The sequence below is a fragment of the Chiloscyllium plagiosum genome, unplaced genomic scaffold (assembly GCF_037043375.1).
Source record: "Chiloscyllium plagiosum isolate Xiang-an unplaced genomic scaffold, Cpla_swu_hap1 HiC_scaffold_15, whole genome shotgun sequence".
Classification (NCBI taxonomy): Eukaryota; Metazoa; Chordata; class Chondrichthyes; order Orectolobiformes; family Hemiscylliidae; genus Chiloscyllium; species Chiloscyllium plagiosum.
The window spans coordinates 7,639,685-7,658,595 of record NW_028270153.1 but is presented as its reverse complement, the minus strand read 5'-3'; the positions used below and the strand labels follow the sequence as shown (position 1 = coordinate 7,658,595).

The 18,911-nt window shown below is 51.7% G+C and overlaps 1 protein-coding gene across 2 annotated transcripts in view; it reads right to left on the bottom strand.

Annotated features, from left to right (window-relative positions):
- The window catches only part of psmf1 (proteasome inhibitor subunit 1), an 81,009-nt gene that overhangs the window by 44,114 nt on the left and 17,984 nt on the right, over nucleotides 1-18,911 (bottom strand). For both annotated transcript variants that reach the window (XM_043710888.2, XM_087994709.1), the window contains exons 2-4: nucleotides 13,819-13,971; nucleotides 12,917-12,999; nucleotides 783-980 (exon numbers count right to left, since the gene is read on the bottom strand). In XM_043710888.2, the coding sequence (XP_043566823.1) occupies nucleotides 783-980; nucleotides 12,917-12,999; nucleotides 13,819-13,971 (434 nt within the window). The remainder of the gene's footprint in view (nucleotides 1-782; nucleotides 981-12,916; nucleotides 13,000-13,818; nucleotides 13,972-18,911) is intronic.

Sequence of the window (18,911 nt, the reverse complement as noted above, 5' to 3'; positions counted from 1 at the left end):
TGTTATAAGGCAGCGGTGATAGCCACCCTAAAGAAGAACGATTTATCTCTTTCAAAACAGCTAGCAGAAATACAATAGACTGAATGACCTTGTTTAAGCATGGTATAACTCTGAGTATTCTTTTTCTTTGTATTAAGAAATTACCATGGTACATATGCAGATCTAGGAACTGAATTATAGGCCAACATCTGTTTACACCCATGTGTTACGTTTCTGAGATACGTATGAAGCAGGGACCCTGTAGGAATCAGCACCTCCTTCATGAAAGTTTAAAGACTTTAGGAAGATGTGGAAGGTACTAAAGGACTGGATTTTAAAAAAAAAATCCAATAATGTTTGTTGTGCTGAAACTTTTATTTTGAATCAGAGAGTCACAGCTTAAATCAAACTTTAAAATCATGCTCACACAATCTAGGCTACACCTCAGCACAATATTGGGAGTGTGCTACACTATCAAAAGTCCTGTCTTTCAGAATAGACATGAAGTTGAGGTCCAATCTGCACTATTAGCTGGACTTAAAAGTACTCATGCTACTACTTGAAGAGTAGAAGTGTAATGCATAAGTTGGTCAGTGTTTTCCAACATTATAACAATGACTACACCTCCAAAGTACTTCATTGCCTGTGCGGGGCTTTGAAACATCTTGACGTCAAGCCAGGTTGGCAGGTTCCTCATCTCCTGACTAACCTTGTGTTCAAAAGTTAAATCAAAAGTTGCCCCATCCCTATGTAATGTACCCACTGAGCTATCTTTTTGAACAGCAATGAGATACCATACTCACCAGGAGGGTTGCCTTTGTGGCGCATTGGGTGGGATGAAGAGTGGGTTGGTGCCCGCATGTGGTTGAGCAGCTGTACCAGACCGAATTGATTTCTTTCCTTTCTGTTGCCCTCCTCCATCTCTCTGCTTCGTGCCAACTAAAGGAGAAACAATTGCTGATCCAATACGATGCCGCAACTCCTCTTCCTTCTTGAAAACTCTGTAGAAGGGGTAGAAAAACATTTGCATTAAAACAACAAAAAGGTTTCTGAATAAATGAGCAAAGTGACAATTGTGAAGGATATTTCTAATATAGCGGAGGAATGTGACGTGCATATCTTTGCAGATTGATACAGCAGATATGGAGTCCATTTGACCTTTAATACCTGTGCTGGCTCTTTAGCCATGCTATCCAGTTAGTCCCATTAGCCCTGCAAATTTATTTTTGAATGTAGCATTGAACCTGTTTTCACCACCCTTTCAGGATGTGCATTCAACTTGGGTACAATTTACTGTTTTGAAAAAAAACTGCTTCCTCCTTTCCACTCCATTGTTTTAAATCTGGACTCTCTAGTTACCAATCCTCCTGCCACTGAAAACTATTCATGACTTTTAAAGTCTCTATTAAATTTCTGCTCAACCGTCACTTCCCTAATGAGAATAACTATCATGTCCCCATAGACGACATTATCTATGGTTGGCACTGCCTGAAAATTTTCTCCCAATCATCATGTTGCAGTGTGCAGACAATGTTCGTATGCATACACACTCAGAAGCTGAGCTCCAAATAGCTGTCAACACATTTGCAAAGCTTTAGGGCTAAGCCCAAAAGACACAGATCTTCTACCAGCCTGCTTCCATGATATAGCAGAGTCTCCGGCTCTTAAGCAAGCCCCTGGGCAACAAGGATCAGTTCCCATACCTTGGGGGAAAAAAACCACAAAGAACTGCAGATTCCGGAAATCGGAAACAAAAACAGAAATTGCTGGGAAAACTCAGCAAATGTGCAGCAACCTGTGGAGAGAAAACAGAATTAACGTTTTGGGTTCAGTTCTAAAAAAGGGCCATTGGACCCAAAACGTTAATTCTGCTTTTTCTGCACAGATGCTGCCAGACTGGCTAATGTTTCCCAGAAAGTAGACAGACAGGAGGCTGGAAGAACACAGCAAGCCAGGCAGCATTAGGAAGTGGAAAAGTTGACATTTTGGGTCAAGACCCTTCATCACCGAAAACGTAAACTTCTCCACCTCCTGACGCTACCTGGCTTGCTGTGTTCTTCCAGCCTCCTGTCTGTCTACTTTAGATCCCAGCATCTGCAGTATTTTTTGTCTCTATCCAACCTTTCCCAGATTGGTTTTTACAGCCCATATGCTAGGAGACTCCTTTTAAAAATTACAGACAACTGTCGATGAAATTCAACATAATCTCTGATATACCAGCTCAGATTTGGCCATCTAACAAACAGAGAGTTTGGTAACAAAAACCTCAAACTTAACTCAAAGCTCCTGCTCTATAGAGCAGCAGTGTTACCAGCCCTTCTGTATACATCAGAGACATGAACAACGTACAACAGACATCTCAAATCTCCAGAGAAATATGCGGAGTGCTGCAAATCCACAGCCTCATTCCTGATGAACGGCTTATGCCCAAAACATTGATTCTCCTGTGCCTCGAGTGCTGCCTGACCTGCTGTGCTTTTCCGATACCAGACTCTTGACGGCAAATCCAATGGCCTGGCAAATCTGTCAGTCCTCTCTACAAACTTTCCCAGCATAGAAGTTACGATTAACGAGCCTTGAGCATGACATATCATTCACATACATGACAAGACTTCCAAACCCAATTTTCTGCTCTGAACTCCATCATGGCATGTAGTCAGAGTCATAGAAACGTACAGCACGGAAACACACTTTTGTGGTCCAATTTGTCCATGCTGACGATATCCAAAATTAATCTAGTCCAATTTGCCAGCATTTGGCCCAGATCTCTCCAAACCTTTCCTATTCATACACCCATCCAAATGCTTTTTAAATGTAATTGTACTAGCCTCCATCACTTCCTCTGGCAGCTCATTCCATACACGCACCATCCTCTGCGTGAAAAAGGTGCTCCTTAGGTCCCTTTTATAGCTTTCCCCTCTCATCCTAAACTTATGCCCTCTAGTTCTGGACTTCTCCCACCCCACTGAAAAGACCATGTCTATTTATCCTATCCATGCCCCTAATGATTTTATAAATCTCTATAAATCTCCGACGCTCCAGGAAAAACAGCCCCAGCCTCTTCAGCCTCTCCCGATAGCGCAAATCCTCCAACCTTGGTTAACATCCTTGTAAATCTTTTCTGAACCTTTCAAGTTTCAAAACATCTTTCCTATAGGAGGGAGATCAGAATTGCATACAATATTCCAAAAGTGGCCTAGCTAATGTCCTGTCTAATGTAACACGACCTCCTAACTACTATACTCAATGCTCTGTCCAATAAAGGAAAGCACCCCAACCACTACCTGTTAAAACATTGCCTCTTATCTCAATATTGAACAGTTTAGTAATCACAGGACCCACAACTTTGAAGTGGAAAGAAGTCATTATCAATCTTAAAGAAATGCCTAAGAAGTGGACTATTCTAGTAAAATTTTTCTGCATCCTCTCCAAAACCTTCTAAAGCATTGTTCCCAGAAATGACCATAGGAGTCTAGTTGATCAAAGTTGAGCATGACTTCCATGCCTTTGTACTACATTACCCTATCAATAAGGACAAGTGTCCTCTTTGAAAATCTAAGTGTTGCTAATTGTCAATAATTGCTCAATAGACAATAGGTGCAGGAGTAGGCCACTCTGCCCCTTGAGCCCGCACCACCATTCAATATGATCATGGCTGATCATCCTTAATCAGTATCCTGTTCCTGCCTTATCTCCATAACCCTTAATTACACTATCCTTGAGAGCTCTATCCAACTCTTTCTTAAATGAATCCAGAGACTGTCTTATTATGCAGGCTTCTCAAGTTGTCCTTCCACTTTAAAGAGAAGTCTGATCGTAAAGTTTTTGATTTGTAATCCTTGCTGCAATTGTGAAATTCTCAAAAGGGTCAGTTACCAGAGAACAGAAATTTAAGACAATTGGTAATATAACGAGAAGACAGATGAAAAGAACATTTTGCTTACCCAGCAAATTATGATGATATGGAATCTTGTTAAAGAATGGTGGCAATTGTTCCATGGTAAAATTCAAAAGATAATTAGTTCTATATTTAAAACGAAAGCACTTGCAGGCCAATACAGGAAAAAAAAGATTCATTACAGAGCCCTCATTTTGTTCATGTAGTGGGGACAGGCTTGAAGGGCTCTTTCTCTGCTGTAAGCTTCTATCAAACTGCAGTTACTGAAAACAATATAGACTCCCACACTGATTCCTTTGGCTGCACGCTGATTATAGATCAGGACTATTCTGTTGGCAGTTCAATTCTACTGTATCAACTGATAATCCAGTGAGCAAAGAGGCTCCAACTTGTCTCATACATTTAAAGCTAAATCAATGATATACATCACGAACAGTACAGAGTCTGATATGGTGCCTCAGGAAACAACAGTGGACGTTCCCATTGATCATTAGCCTTTGCTTGCAAATTAAGCACCAATTCTCTACAGCCCTCATTGTGATGGAAACTGAAATGTGAGTTCTCTAAACATGATAGGGAAATAGTAAAAGGTGCAAAATTATCTACTACGTTCAAGGCCTCTAATGCATTTGAAGAGCTCTTGGGAATACTCAAATTACTTGTTTCCTCACACTGGAGAATTCTTTCTGAGTTCCATGAGAAAAGATCGATTTCTTGTCTGTGTTGACAAAAAAAACCTTTCTCTTAATGCTTGTTTTCTCCCTTTCTCCCCTCAGCTGTTTTATTCCCCTTGTCATTTGCTGAGGTTCTTTGACCTGTTGAACAACTTCACCTGCTTATTGAGGATGTAAGACAAGTCAACAATCACAAGTTGCATTTATATAGCTTTTCTAGCATAGTAAAGAACGCCAAGATGTTTCACAGGACCAATGTCAGAACCAGGAAATCTGACACCAAGCCAAAGGATGAGACATTAGCACAGGTGACTAAGAGCTATAACTAGGGACTGGTAATAAATGCTGGCCTTGTTAGTGATACCCTGTTTGTTATCACTGGCCGTGGGATGTGGGCACTGATGCCTAATTCAGTATTTATTTCCCATCTCTAATTACCTAAAGGGCAGTTGAGAGTCAAAGACATTGCTGCAGGTCTAGAATCAAATGAATTTAAATTTCACCATTTCCGCAGTGAGATTTGAACTGACGTATCACCATACTAACCAGGGGTTCTGGATTATTATCGAATCATAGAGATGTACAGCATGGAAACAGACCCTCCAGTCCAACCCCTCCATGCCGACCAGATATCCCAACCAATCTAGTCGCACCTGCCTGCAACTGGCCCATATCCCTCCAAATCCTTCCTATTCATATACCCATCCAAATGCCTCTTAAATGTTGCAATTGTACCAGCCTCCACCACATCCTCTGGCAGCTTATTCCATACACGTACCACCCTCTGCGTGAAAACGTTACCCCTTAGGTCTCTTTTATATCTTTCCCCTCTCACCCAAAACCTATGCCCTCTAGTTCTGGACTCCCCAGCCCCAGGGAAAAGACTTTGCCTATTTATCCTATCCATGCCCCTCATAATTTTGTAAACCTCTATAAGGTTACCCCTCAGCCTCCGATGCTCCAGGGAAAACAGTCCCAGCCTGTTCAGCCTCTCCCTGTAGCTCAGATCCTCCAACCCTGGCAACATCCTTGTAAATCTTTTCTGAACCCTTTCAAGTTTCACAACATCTTTCCGATAGGAAGGAGACCAGAATTGCATGCAATATTCCAACAGTGGCCTAACCAATGTCCTGTACAGCTGCAAAAACTCCATCTGCCACTTCTCAGCCCATTGGCCCATCTGGTCCAGATCCTGTTGTAATCTGAGGTAACCCTCTTCCCTGTCCACTACACCTCCAATTTTGGTGTCATCTGCAAACTTACTAACTGTACCTCTTATGCTCGCATCCAAATCATTTATGTAAATGACAAAAAGTAGAGGGCCCAGCACCGATCCTTGTGGCACTCCACTGGTCACAGACCTCCAGCCTGAAAAACAACCCTCCACCACCATCCTCTGTCTTCTACCTTTGAGCCAGTTCTCCCTGTATTCCATGAGATCTAACCTTGCTAATCAGTCTCCCATGGGGAACCTTGTCGAATGCCTTACTGAAGTCCATATAGATCACACTACCCCCTTTCCATGAATGAATTTAAAAAATACATATTTCCTTCCTATATGTATTCATCAAGCATTATTAGAAAACAATGTAGTGAGATCTGAAATGCACAGTTCCAGTGCTGAGTGATTAAACACATAACTTGATATGGATCAGGATTTCACTTTTTGTTCGAGGACTGTCCACGGGAAGTACTTCTTTACAAACGGCTGTGGTGCTAGGGAGAATCAGCTCGGGGCCCCTGTCATCTTGCCAGAAAGTGCATGCCAGCATAATACCAAGTGAGGACATCATCATGGTGAGGCTTGTAGAGGTTGTCATGCCAGCTTACAGCCCAGGATTGCATTTCAAAATGTTACAGGGGTTGTCTAGGTTCACAGAGGCATCTGTCAGTAAGACTTGGTGCTATTGAGCCTCCTTTCAAAGAAGTCCAGTTTAATTATAATGCCAGAGAGGTTTAACTATATTTCACTGCATAGCCCTCTCATCCGAGCTAGATGTCATATGCTCAGGCCCCATTCCAGAGAAATGAATTAAAAAAAAATCAAGGCTGACATTCCCAGTGCATACTGAGGAGTGCTGTACAGTCAGAGGTGCTTCAAGTAAGGAATGGAACTATGTCCCCATCTGCCCTCCTGGATAAAGTATGCAATGACACTATCTGAAGGGGCGTTCTCCACACATCGGGGCTAATGTTAACCCCTCAAACAACATCACTGAACAGATTATTTGGTTGTTAGGATTTTGCTGTTCCCAAACTAGCTGACTTTTCCTACATTGTAGCAGTGACAGCATTTAATAGCATTCTATTGGTGATGAATTGCTTTTGAAGACTATTGATGGAAATTGTTAATGCTTTCTCTTATCTTTTTACCATTGTCTTGAGCTGGGAATGACATATGCAGACCTATTCTTAGGTCTTGATTCAGTGGAAGTTAAACCAGGAGGTCCAATTGTTGGACTACTGCCAGATCCAGTCTCCTATCAAACACTCCAGTGGAATACTGCATTCTAGGCTTGTCAAATTGTTAAAGCCAGAGCAGCTGCAGAACAGTCAGCAGGTTGCACTGGGAGTGGAATTATTCTGACATATAGCAGTGCCATTTCCTAACTGACAAGCACAGCAAATTACAGTTACATACATTAGGTGCTGCTGTGAGCACCAGTTTTGCTCCTAATCTGTCTTCCTTACAAGTGATGGGATCCTTTCAGTCCAGACTGCCAGCTGAGGTGATAAAACACTTTCTTCCTTCCAGGTTTTAGTTACTCCCCATGACGTAGAAAGAACATGCTGAAAATTCTATTCCTTTGGAGTTCAGTTAAAATGTACTGAAGGTCAAAAGGACTGCATGTCATCCCAAGTAACCTGAGAGAACAGAGTAAAACTATTCAAAAAATGACAGCTAGACATTATTTTAAGAGAACCTGGGTCCTGGTAATTCCTTCCTTCCTGTGTTCAGAATCAAACAGCATTATCATAAGTTTGACCCAAGGTACTTTGATGGAAATCAGGAAGTATGCTTTCATACAAAGGACAATAGAAACCTGGAATATTCTTCCACAGAAGGTTATTCCAGTCCAGTTACAACACTGGCATCACCCCGAAATGTGAAAATTGCCACATATGTCCTATACATAAAAACCAGGACAAATCTAATCTGGCCAATTAATGGCTCATCAGTCTACTCTCAGTCATCAGTGAACTGATGGAAGGTGTCATCTAAAATGCTATCAAACAGCACCTGCTTAGCAACAAGTTGCTCGCTGTACCCAACCTGGGTTCTACCAGGGCCACTCAACTCCTGACCATATTGCAGCCTTGGTTCAAACATAAACAAAACTGAATTCCAGAGATGAGCTGAGAATGACAGCCCTTTGAAAAAAGGCTGCATTTGACTGAGGGTGGCATCAAAGAGCCCTAGCAAAACTGGAATCAATGGGAATCGGGGTTAAACACTCTGATTGGTCGTAGTTGATGAAGGTCAGTCACCTCAGTTCCAGGATATCTCTGCAGGAGGACCTCGAAGTAGTTTCTCTGGTCCAATCATCTTCATTAATAATTTTCCCTCCAACATAAGGTGAGAAGTGGGGATATTTGCTGATGATTGCACAATGTTCAGTACCCTTTGCAACCCCTCAGATATGAAAGAGGTCAATTTTCAAAAGCAACAAGATCTGGACAATATCCAGGCTTGGGCTGATAAGTGGCAAGTAATATTTGCCAAGCTATGACTATTTCCAACAAGAGACAACATAATGACCTCCTCTTAACATTCAATGCTGTGACCATCACTGAGTACCCCACTATCAACATCTCTGGGGATATTTCCACATAAATACAGTGGCTAGAAGAACCAGAGGCGAGAAATATTGCGGCAAGTAATTCACTTCCTGACTCCCCAGAACCATATTCAAGGCACAAATTAGGGCAACTCCAACAACACTCAAGAAACTTCACATCATCCAGGACAAAGCAGCCCACTTGATTGGCACATCTCCAATTTTCCACTCCCTCCACCACCAACACTCAGAAGCAGCAGTGTGTACTATCTACAAAATGCAGAAACTTACAAAAGATCAGGTCGTAAGTTTGCTCACTGAGTTCGTAGATTTGTTCTCATATGTTTTGTCACCATGCTAGGTAACATCATCTGTGAGCCTCCGATGAAGCGCGGGTGTTCTGTACCGCTTGCTATTTGTGTGCCTTGGTCTGTTGTGGTGGGTGATATCACTACTGGCTCTTTTTCTGAGAGCTTGGTAAATGGGGTCCAAATCGATATGTTTGTTAATGGAGTTCCGGTTTGAATGTCGGGCCTCTAGGAATTCCCATGCGTGTCTTTGATTAGCCTGTCCCAGGATGGATGTATTGTCCCAGTCGAACTGGTGTTCCTCTTCGTCTGTGTGTATGGATACTAGTTGATCATGTCTTTCGGTGGCTAGTTGGTGCTCATTTATCCTGGTGGCTAGTTTCCTGTCCATATGTCCAACGTAATGTTTGTTGCAGTTGTTGCACAGCATTTTGTATACAATGTTCGTTCTGTTGGTTGTTGATATGGGGCCCTTTAAATTCATCACGAGCTGGTGGTAGGTTTGTGGGCTACCATGATGCCTAGGGGTTGGAGTAGTCTGGTCTTCATCTCAAAATTGTCTTTAATGTATGGCAGGGTGGCTAGAGTTTCTGGGTGTGTTGTGTCTTCTTGTTTATGCCTGTCGTGAAGGAACTGGCAGACTGCATTTATTCGATACCTGTTGTTCTGGAATACATTGTATTGGTGTTTTTCATCGGCTTCTCGTAGTTCCTGGATGCTACAGTGTGTTGTGGCTCATTTAAATTATGAACTGATGCAGCTCCGTTTGTGGGTGTTGGGATAATTGCTCCTGTAGTTGAGTATCTGGTCAGTATGTGTGGTTTTCCTGTAGACATTGGTCTGCAGTTCTCCATTAGCTTTTCACTCTACTGTGACATCTAGGAAGGGGAGTCAGTTGTTGTTCTCTTCCTCTTTGGTGAACTTTATACCAGTTAGAGTGGTGTTTGTGGACTTCTTCTAATTTGTTAATTGCTAACGAAACGCAACAAATTAGAAGAAACCCACAGACACATAACACCCTTACATCCAAGCCCAGCCAGTAATGCCTATGTACCATGAATGGACAAAAACAAGGGACTGGGAGACAAGTAAAATATTCAAGGTTGAAATCAATCAAATTTACATAGAATTTTAGAGCACAGAACCAGGTCATTCAGCTCAACTGATTTATGTTGAATAAAACAAAAAAATCCAAACAACTGCGGATGCTGGAAATCAGAACCAAAACAGATATTGCTGGAAAACTCAGGTCTGGCACCATCTGTGGAAAGAAAGCAGACTTAATGCTTCAGTTCCAGTGACCTTTCTTCAGAACTGCTTTATACTGATGTTTATGATCCACACAAGCCACACTCCACCTGACTTCCTAACCCTCTGAGCTTATCCTTCTATTCTTTTCTTCACCATGTCCATATCTGGCTTCCTTCTAAATACATCTATATTACTCGCCTGACCACTCTACATGGTTATCACTTCAGTTTCTCATTAAAAACAAAAGAACTGTGTATGCAGTAAATCAGAAGCAAAAACAGAAGTTGCTGGAAAAGCTCAGCAGATCTGGCAGCATCTGTGAAGAGAAATCAAAGTTCACGTTTCAGGCCCAGTTACCCTTCCTCAGAACTGATGGTTCCAACATTTAGTGTTAACTTTGATTTCTCTTCACAGATGCTGCCAGACCTGCTGGGCTTTTCCAGCAGCTTCTGTTTTTGCCCACTTTCTCATTGCTCTTGAGAAGGATGGTTCTCCTGAATTCCTTATTGGATTTATTAGTGACTGCGTTATCACATCAAATATTTCACACTTGTCCAAAATGGAAAACATCTCTACATTTACCCAATCAAAAGCACCCCCTCATTGGAAATTTTATGGATATCCATCAAATCAAGGCTCAGTCTTTCCCCTCTGTTAAGACCTGCCATAAGTGATATTGAGAAAATGCAGTTCAGGTACACAGCAGAAATGGTTTTTTAGAAATGCAGAACTGGAACAATGGGCTATTATGTTCTCACTTGCAGTAGGACCAGTTTTTTTGGATGGATTCTTTTCCCAGTCTATTCCTGCCCACTAACTTGTGTTGACTGTATATAAGCACCTTGTATATAAGCAGAGGCTATTTCAGCAGTCTCTTCAATCAAGACGACAGGTCATCAATTTAGATCATTCTGAAGCAGAAGCAAAATACTGCATACACTGGAGTATGAAATAAAAACAGAAAATGTTGGAAATAGACTGCAGGTCTGGTGGAACTTCGAAGAAAAAAGGAGAGTTAATGTTTCAGGTTGATGATCTTGCATCAGAATTGGGAAACATTAGAAATAATGGGGCAACTAGAGATGGGCAATAAATGTTGGTCCAGCCAGTGATGCCCATATCCCACAAATAGATCAAGAGAAAAGGTTTTAAATAGACCTAACAGGTGTGTGCCATTTCCGCAAATCCATTGTGGTACCAGCTAACACATCTACACTTCATTCCCCCCTTTAAGCTTTTCAAAGGCACTGCTTCTACTGTGACATTCTCATATACCCATCCAGATGCCTTTTAAATGCTGTAATTGAACCAGCCTCCACCACTTCATTCGATACACGCACCACCCTCTGTGTGAAAAGGTTGCCCCTTAGATCCCTTTGAAACCTTTTTCCTCTCACCCTAAACCTATGCCCTCTAGTTCTGGACTCCCCCACCTCAGGGAAAAGACCTTGTCTGTTTATCTATCCATGCCCTTCATGATTTTATAGACCTCTATAAGGTCACCCCTCATTGTCCGACGCTCCAGGGAAAATAACCCCAGCCTATTCAGCCTCTCCCTATCCCTCAAATCCTCCAACCCTGGCAACATCCTTGTAAATCTTTTGTGAACCCTTTCAAGTTTCACAGCATCATTGCAATAGGAGACCAGAATTGCACAGAATATTGCAAAAGTGACCTAACCAATTCCACTACAGCCGCAACACGACCTCCCACCTCCTATACTCGATGCTCCAACAAATCAAGGAAAGCATACCAACTGCTGTCTTCACTATCCTAGCTACCTGTAACTCTACTTTCAAGGAGCTATGAACCTGCACGCCAAGGTTTCTTTGTTCAGCAAAACTCTCAAGGATCTTACCATTAAGTGTATAAGTCCTGCTCTGATTTGCTTTCCCAAAATGCAGCACCTCACATTTATCTAAATTAAACTCCATCTGCCAGTCTTCAGCCCATTGGTCCATCTGATCAAGATCCCATTGTAATCTGAGGTAACCTTCTTCAAAAAACTCATTCATGTTCATGAAACATGATTTCTTATGCACAAAGCCATGCTGACTCAGCACAGAATGGGAATATAACCATATAATGTCTAATGTTCTGTGTAGGTTAGTACCACACAGGGCAGTGGAGTCACCATTTCATCCACTGAAGTGTAATTGGCCTGAAAATAATTTTGATCCAAGTTAAAATTAAAAGGCTTCCTCTCAGGGAATGTTAACAGCATGATGGGAATGTTGAAAAGATTGCATGACAATATGCAGGGTGTTATACAGTAATGATATCATATTCTAATAATAGATAAGAGTTAAAATTCCAATTTAGCAGCTGGGGTATTTAAATTCAAATAGTAAAAACAAATCTGGAACGTTAGGTTGTCACAATAATGAGGATCATGAAATTACTCCATTGTCAAAAAATCTGTGTTGTTCATTCATGTCTTTTAGGGAAGGAAACATGTACTTATTCAGTTTGCCTATCTGTAATTCCAGACCCAAAACAATGTGTTTGACTCTTAACAAACCTCTAAATAACATAAATATCATAACAAGTCCTCAATTTTATTCAAGAGGGCAGCTCTTTACCGTCTTCTCAAGAGCACAAGAATAGACCATACACGCTTTATCACTAAGTTCCCCACATCCTACAAATGAATAAAGGATGGGGCAGGTTTTGGACCAATTTAGATGTTAAAAACCAATAGACTGAAGGAGGGAAATACTAAAGGACCACTGTCCTTTGAGGTCCTAGAAAATTTTAACACAATAAAGATGTGTGAATCAGCAAAAATACAGTTGGATCCTGGATTAGATTATCCCATTGTACAACTCAGTTTAAAACGAATTGGTCCCCAATAGTTCTTTGTGCAGAAAGCCAAGTACTCCACCTTGAGGAGAGCAAAAAGGGGAATGTTAAGGAAAAGTCTAACTGCCATATTATAAAGATGTTAAAGTTCACCATTTTCCTCATGTTCAAACTGGATGCACTGTGCAGTATTAATATGAAAAACCAAACCTCTTTGGTATTTACCTGTCATACTCTCGCAGGTGATCTGAGTTAATGTAGTCATTTAAATTTACTGTCAAATCTACAACCTGTTCAGACTGGCAATTCTGAAAAGACAGAAACAAAAACAAAAAGAATTAATATATACAAGGGACTGCATATTACAATCCGCTCCAGGCGTTGTTAGGGTGCATATAAAATAGGCTGGGTGCTAAGCTCACTGCCTTCCCAGCCAAACTCAATCTCATTATAGAGGGTGGTCACCCACTAAATAAAAAATAAATAAGATGGTCAAAACACAACTAGCATGGACAGTCAAACAATATTGGGTAACCCATTTTTAAATGTATACACGAAGGAGGCATAATGTATACACGAAGGAGGCATGGAAGAGGGAGGGAGGCATCACACTCATGTGCATCAGGACACCCTTCCTAAGATACCAACTTATCCTTCCTTCAACATCTCTTGCCCAATCGAAGTTGCCCCCTTCCCAAGCTGTTGTCTTATAAATAATAAAGATCCTGATACCAAAGCAATTTGCATTTTTAGAATACTAATGTAAAAAAACTTTAATTCTCCATCAGTGTAGTGCACTAATCACCCTTGAATGCCTCAATCTCTCTGCTGTCTTTGACATGCTCAACCACAGCCTGCTATAAAGCCTCTTATCCACTGGTTCAGCTCAATAGGACTACAATCTCTCAATCCCATAAGACACAACAGAAAATCTTCTGCAAGGGTGACTTTATCTGCTCCACTTTGATTCCAATGGAGTCCTTAAAAGTATAACTCTCATACCATCAAAAATGAACTCTTAATTGGCTTGAGACCAGTGATGGTGCTTCTAATGGACACCCAGTCTGCCTCCATGTTGCAAAACGCAATAAAACTTCACTCAAATGCTGGGTTACTAACGTACTTACCATAACATTAATGATCAGACTGGAATCAACAGTGATTGCCTTCAACAGAAGTATTTTCTCATCATTATCTGAGCGATAACGCAGTGTGTACAGCTCTCGATTGACATTCCAACCTGTGGGTAACAGCTCCTTCTTCCTCTCCTCAGTCAAAGCCTGCAAAGTAGGGATATATTGTCAAATTCTGTCAAAATGTCGAAATCTCAATGTAAAATATACCTATCAGTAAAAACTTAAGTTGGCCTGAAGGCGGGGGGAGGGAGAGGGGCGGGGGCGCGAGCGAGGGGGCTGGGGGGCGAGGGAGGGACGAGGGGGGCGAGGTGAAAGGGGGGGCAGGCGAGGGGGAGGGGTGGGAGACGGGGAGGGGTGGGAGAGGGGGAGGGGTGGGCGAGGGGGAGGGGTGGGCGAGGGGGAGGGGTGGGCGAGGGGGAGGGAGGCGGGCGAGGGGGAGGGGGGCGAGCGAGGGGGGAGGGGGGCGAGCGAGGGGGAGGGGGGCGAGCGAGGGGGAGGGGGGCGAGCGAGGGGGAGGGGGGCGAGCGAGGGGGAGGGGGGGCGAGGGGGAGGGGATGGCGGGGGCGAGGGGGAGGGGATGGCGGGGGCGAAGGGGAGGGGATGGCGGGGGCGAAGGGGAGGGGATGGCGGGGGCGAGGGGGAGGGGATGGCGGGGGCGAAGGGGAGGGGATGGCGGGGGCGAGGGGGAGGGGATGGCGGGGGCGAGGGGGAGGGGATGGCGGGGGCGAGGGGGAGGGGATGGCGGGGGCGAGGGGGAGGGGATGGCGGGGGCGAGGGGGAGGGGATGGCGGGGGCGAGGGGGAGGGGATGGCGGGGGCGAGGGGGAGGGGATGGCGGGGGCGAGGGGGGAGGCGGGGGCGAGGGGGAGGGGATGGCGGGGGCGAGGGGGAGGGGATGGCGGGGGCGAGGGGGAGGGGATGGCGGGGGCGAGGGGGAGGGGATGGCGGGGGCGAGGGGGAGGGGATGGCGGGGGCGAGGGGGAGGGGATGGCGGGGGCGAGGGGGAGGGGATGGCGGGGGCGAGGGGGAGGGGATGGCGGGGGCGAGGGGGAGGGGATGGCGGGGGCGAGGGGGAGGGGATGGCGGGGGCGAGGGGGAGGGGATGGCGGGGGCGAGGGGGAGGGGATGGCGGGGGCGAGGGGGAGGGGATGGCGGGGGCGAGGGGGAGGGGATGGCGGGGGCGAGGGGGAGGGGATGGCGGGGGCGAGGGGGAGGGGATGGCGGGGGCGAGGGGGAGGGGATGGCGGGGGCGAGGGGGAGGGGATGGCGGGGGCGAGGGGGAGGGGATGGCGGGGGCGAGGGGGAGGGGATGGCGGGGGCGAGGGGGAGGGGATGGCGGGGGCGAGGGGGAGGGGATGGCGGGGGCGAGGGGGAGGGGATGGCGGGGGCGAGGGGGAGGGGATGGCGGGGGCGAGGGGGAGGGGATGGCGGGGGCGAGGGGGAGGGGATGGCGGGGGCGAGGGGGAGGGGATGGCGGGGGCGAGGGGGAGGGGATGGCGGGGGCGAGGGGGAGGGGATGGCGGGGGCGAGGGGGAGGGGATGGCGGGGGCGAGGGGGAGGGGATGGCGGGGGCGAGGGGGAGGGGATGGCGGGGGCGAGGGGGAGGGGATGGCGGGGGCGAGGGGGAGGGGATGGCGGGGGCGAGGGGGAGGGGATGGCGGGGGCGAGGGGGAGGGGATGGCGGGGGCGAGGGGGAGGGGATGGCGGGGGCGAGGGGGAGGGGATGGCGGGGGCGAGGGGGAGGGGATGGCGGGGGCGAGGGGGAGGGGATGGCGGGGGCGAGGGGGAGGGGATGGCGGGGGCGAGGGGGAGGGGATGGCGGGGGCGAGGGGGAGGGGATGGCGGGGGCGAGGGGGAGGGGATGGCGGGGGCGAGGGGGAGGGGATGGCGGGGGCGAGGGGGAGGGGATGGCGGGGGCGAGGGGGAGGGGATGGCGGGGGCGAGGGGGAGGGGATGGCGGGGGCGAGGGGGAGGGGATGGCGGGGGCGAGGGGGAGGGGATGGCGGGGGCGAGGGGGAGGGGATGGCGGGGGCGAGGGGGAGGGGATGGCGGGGGCGAGGGGTTGGCGGGGGCGAGGGGATGGCGGGGGCGAGGGGGAGGGGATGGCGGGGGCGAGGGGGAGGGGATGGCGGGGGCGAGGGGGAGGGGATGGCGGGGGCGAGGGGGAGGGGATGGCGGGGGCGAGGGGGAGGGGATGGCGGGGGCGAGGGGGAGGGGATGGCGGGGGCGAGGGGGAGGGGATGGCGGGGGCGAGGGGGAGGGGATGGCGGGGGCGAGGGGGAGGGGATGGCGGGGGCGAGGGGGAGGGGATGGCGGGGGCGAGGGGGAGGGGATGGCGGGGGCGAGGGGGAGGGGATGGCGGGGGCGAGGGGGAGGGGATGGCGGGGGCGAGGGGGAGGGGATGGCGGGGGCGAGGGGGAGGGGATGGCGGGGGCGAGGGGGAGGGGATGGCGGGGGCGAGGGGGAGGGGATGGCGGGGGCGAGGGGGAGGGGATGGCGGGGGCGAGGGGGAGGGGATGGCGGGGGCGAGGGGGAGGGGATGGCGGGGGCGAGGGGATGGGGATGGCGGGGGCGAGGGGGAGGGGATGGCGGGGGGCGAGGGGGAGGGGATGGCGGGGGCGAGGGGGAGGGGATGGCGGGGGCGAGGGGGAGGGGATGGCGGGGGCGAGGGGGAGGGGATGGCGGGGGCGAGGGGGAGGGGATGGCGGGGGCGAGGGGGAGGGGATGGCGGGGGCGAGGGGGAGGGGATGGCGGGGGCGAGGGGGAGGGGATGGCGGGGGGCGAGGGGGAGGGGATGGCGGGGGCGAGGGGGAGGGGATGGCGGGGGCGAGGGGGAGGGGATGGCGGGGGCGAGGGGGAGGGGATGGCGGGGGCGAGGGGGAGGGGATGGCGGGGGCGAGGGGGAGGGGATGGCGGGGGCGAGGGGGAGGGGATGGCGGGGGCGAGGGGGACGGGATGGCGGGGGCGAGGGGGGACGGGATGGCGGGGGCGAGGGGGACGGGATGGCGGGGGCGAGGGGGAGGGGATGGCGGGGGGCGAGGGGGAGGGGATGGCGGCGGCGAGGGGGAGGCGTGGCCCAGGGGCTGAGGGGGCGTTGTGGGGAGGGGGATTTTATGGGGAGAGGGGCTGTTATGGCGGGAGGTTGTTATGGGGAGAGGGTGTCGTGGGGGAGGGGGGGTGTCGTGGGGAGGGGGGTGTCGTGGGGGAGGGGGGGTGTCGTGGGGGAGGGGGGGTGTCGTGGGGGAGGGGGGGGTGTCGTGGGGGAGGGGGGTGTCGTGGGGGAGGGGGGGTGTCGTGGGGGAGGGGGGGCGTCGTGGGGGAGGGGGGGCGTCGTGGGGGAGGGGGGGCGTCGTGGGGAGGGGGGGCGTCGTGGGGGGAGGGGGGGCGTCGTGGGGGAGGGGGGGCGTCGTGGGGGAGGGGGGGCGTCGTGGGGGAGGGGGGGGCGTCGTGGGGGAGGGGGGGCGTCGTGGGGGAGGGGGGGGCGTCGTGGGGGAGTCGTGGGGAGGGGGGCGTCGTGGGGGAGGGGGGGCGTCGTGGGGGAGGGGGGGGCGTCGTGGGGAGGGGGGGCGTCGTGGGGGAGGGGGGGCGTCGTGGGGGAGGGGGGGCGTCGTGGGGGAGGGGGGGCGTCGTGGGGAGGGGGGCGTCGTGGGGCGTCGTGGGGGAGGGGGGCGTCGGGGGGAGAGGGGGCGTCGGGGGGAGAGGGGGCGTCGGGGGAGAGGGGGGCGTCGGGGGGAGGGGGGGCGTCGGGGGGAGGGGGGGCGTCGGGGGGAGGGGGGGCGTCGGGGGGAGGGGGGGCGTCGGGGGGAGGGGGGGCGTCGGGGGGAGGGGGGGCGTCGGGGGGAGGGGGGGCGTCGTGGGGGAGGGGGGGCGTCGTGGGGGAGGGGGGGCGTCGTGGGGGAGGGGGGGCGTCGTGGGGGAGGGGGGGCGTCGTGGGGGAGAGGGGGCGTCGTGGGGGAGAGGGGGCGTCGTGGGGGAGGGGGGGCGTCGGGGGAGAGGGGGCGTCGGGGGGAGAGGGGGCGTCGGGGGGAGAGGGGGGCGTCGGGGGGAGAGGGGGGCGTCGGGGGGAGAGGGGGCGTCGGGGGGAGAGGGGGCGTCGGGGGGAGAGGGGGCGTCGGGGGGAGAGGGGGCGTCGGGGGGAGGGGGGGCGTCGGGGGGAGGGGGGGCGTCGGGGGGAGGGGGGGCGTCGGGGGGAGGGGGGGCGTCGGGGGGAGGGGGCGTCGGGGGGAGGGGGGGCGTCGTGGGGGAGGGGGGGCGTCGTGGGGGAGGGGGGGCGTCGTGGGGGAGGGGGGGCGTCGTGGGGGAGGGGGGGCGTCGTGGGGGAGAGGGGGCGTCGGGGGGAGGGGGGGCGTCGGGGGGCGTCGTCGGGGGAGGGGGGGCGTCGTGGGGGAGGGGGGGCGTCGTGGGGGAGGGGGGCGTCGTGGGGGAGAGGGGGCGTCGGGGGGAGGGGGGGCGTCGTGGGGCGTCGTGGGGGAGGGGGGGCGTCGGGGGGAGAGGGGGCGTCGGGGGGAGAGGGGGCGTCGGGGGGAGACGGCGCGTCGGGGGGGAGACGGCGCGTCGGGGGGGAGACGGCGCGTCGGGGGGAGACGGCGCGTCGGGGGGAGACGGCGCGTCGGGGGGAGACGGCGCGTCGGGGGGAGACGGCGCGTCGGGGGGAGACGGCGCGTCGGGGGGAGACGGCGCGTCGGGGGGAGACGGCGCGTCGGGGGGAGACGGCGCGTCGGGGGGCGACGGCGCGTCGGGGGGCGACGGCGCGTCGGGGGGAGACGGCGCGTCGGGGGGAGACGGCGCGTCGGGGGGAGACGGCGCGTCGGGGGGAGACGGCGCGTCGGGGGGAGACGGCGCGTCGGTGGGAGACGGCGCGTCGGGGGGAGACGGCGCGTCGGGGGGAGACGGGGTGTTGTGGGGAGTGGGGAGGTTATGGGGAGGTTATGGGGAGGGGGGAGGTTATGGGGAGGGGCGGTTTTATGGGGACGGGGGGTGTTATGGGGAGGGGGGTGTTATGGGGATTGGGGTTGTTAGGGGGATAGGGGATGTTATGGAGAGGGTGTATTGGGGAGAGGGGTAGTTATGGAGAGGGGTGTTATG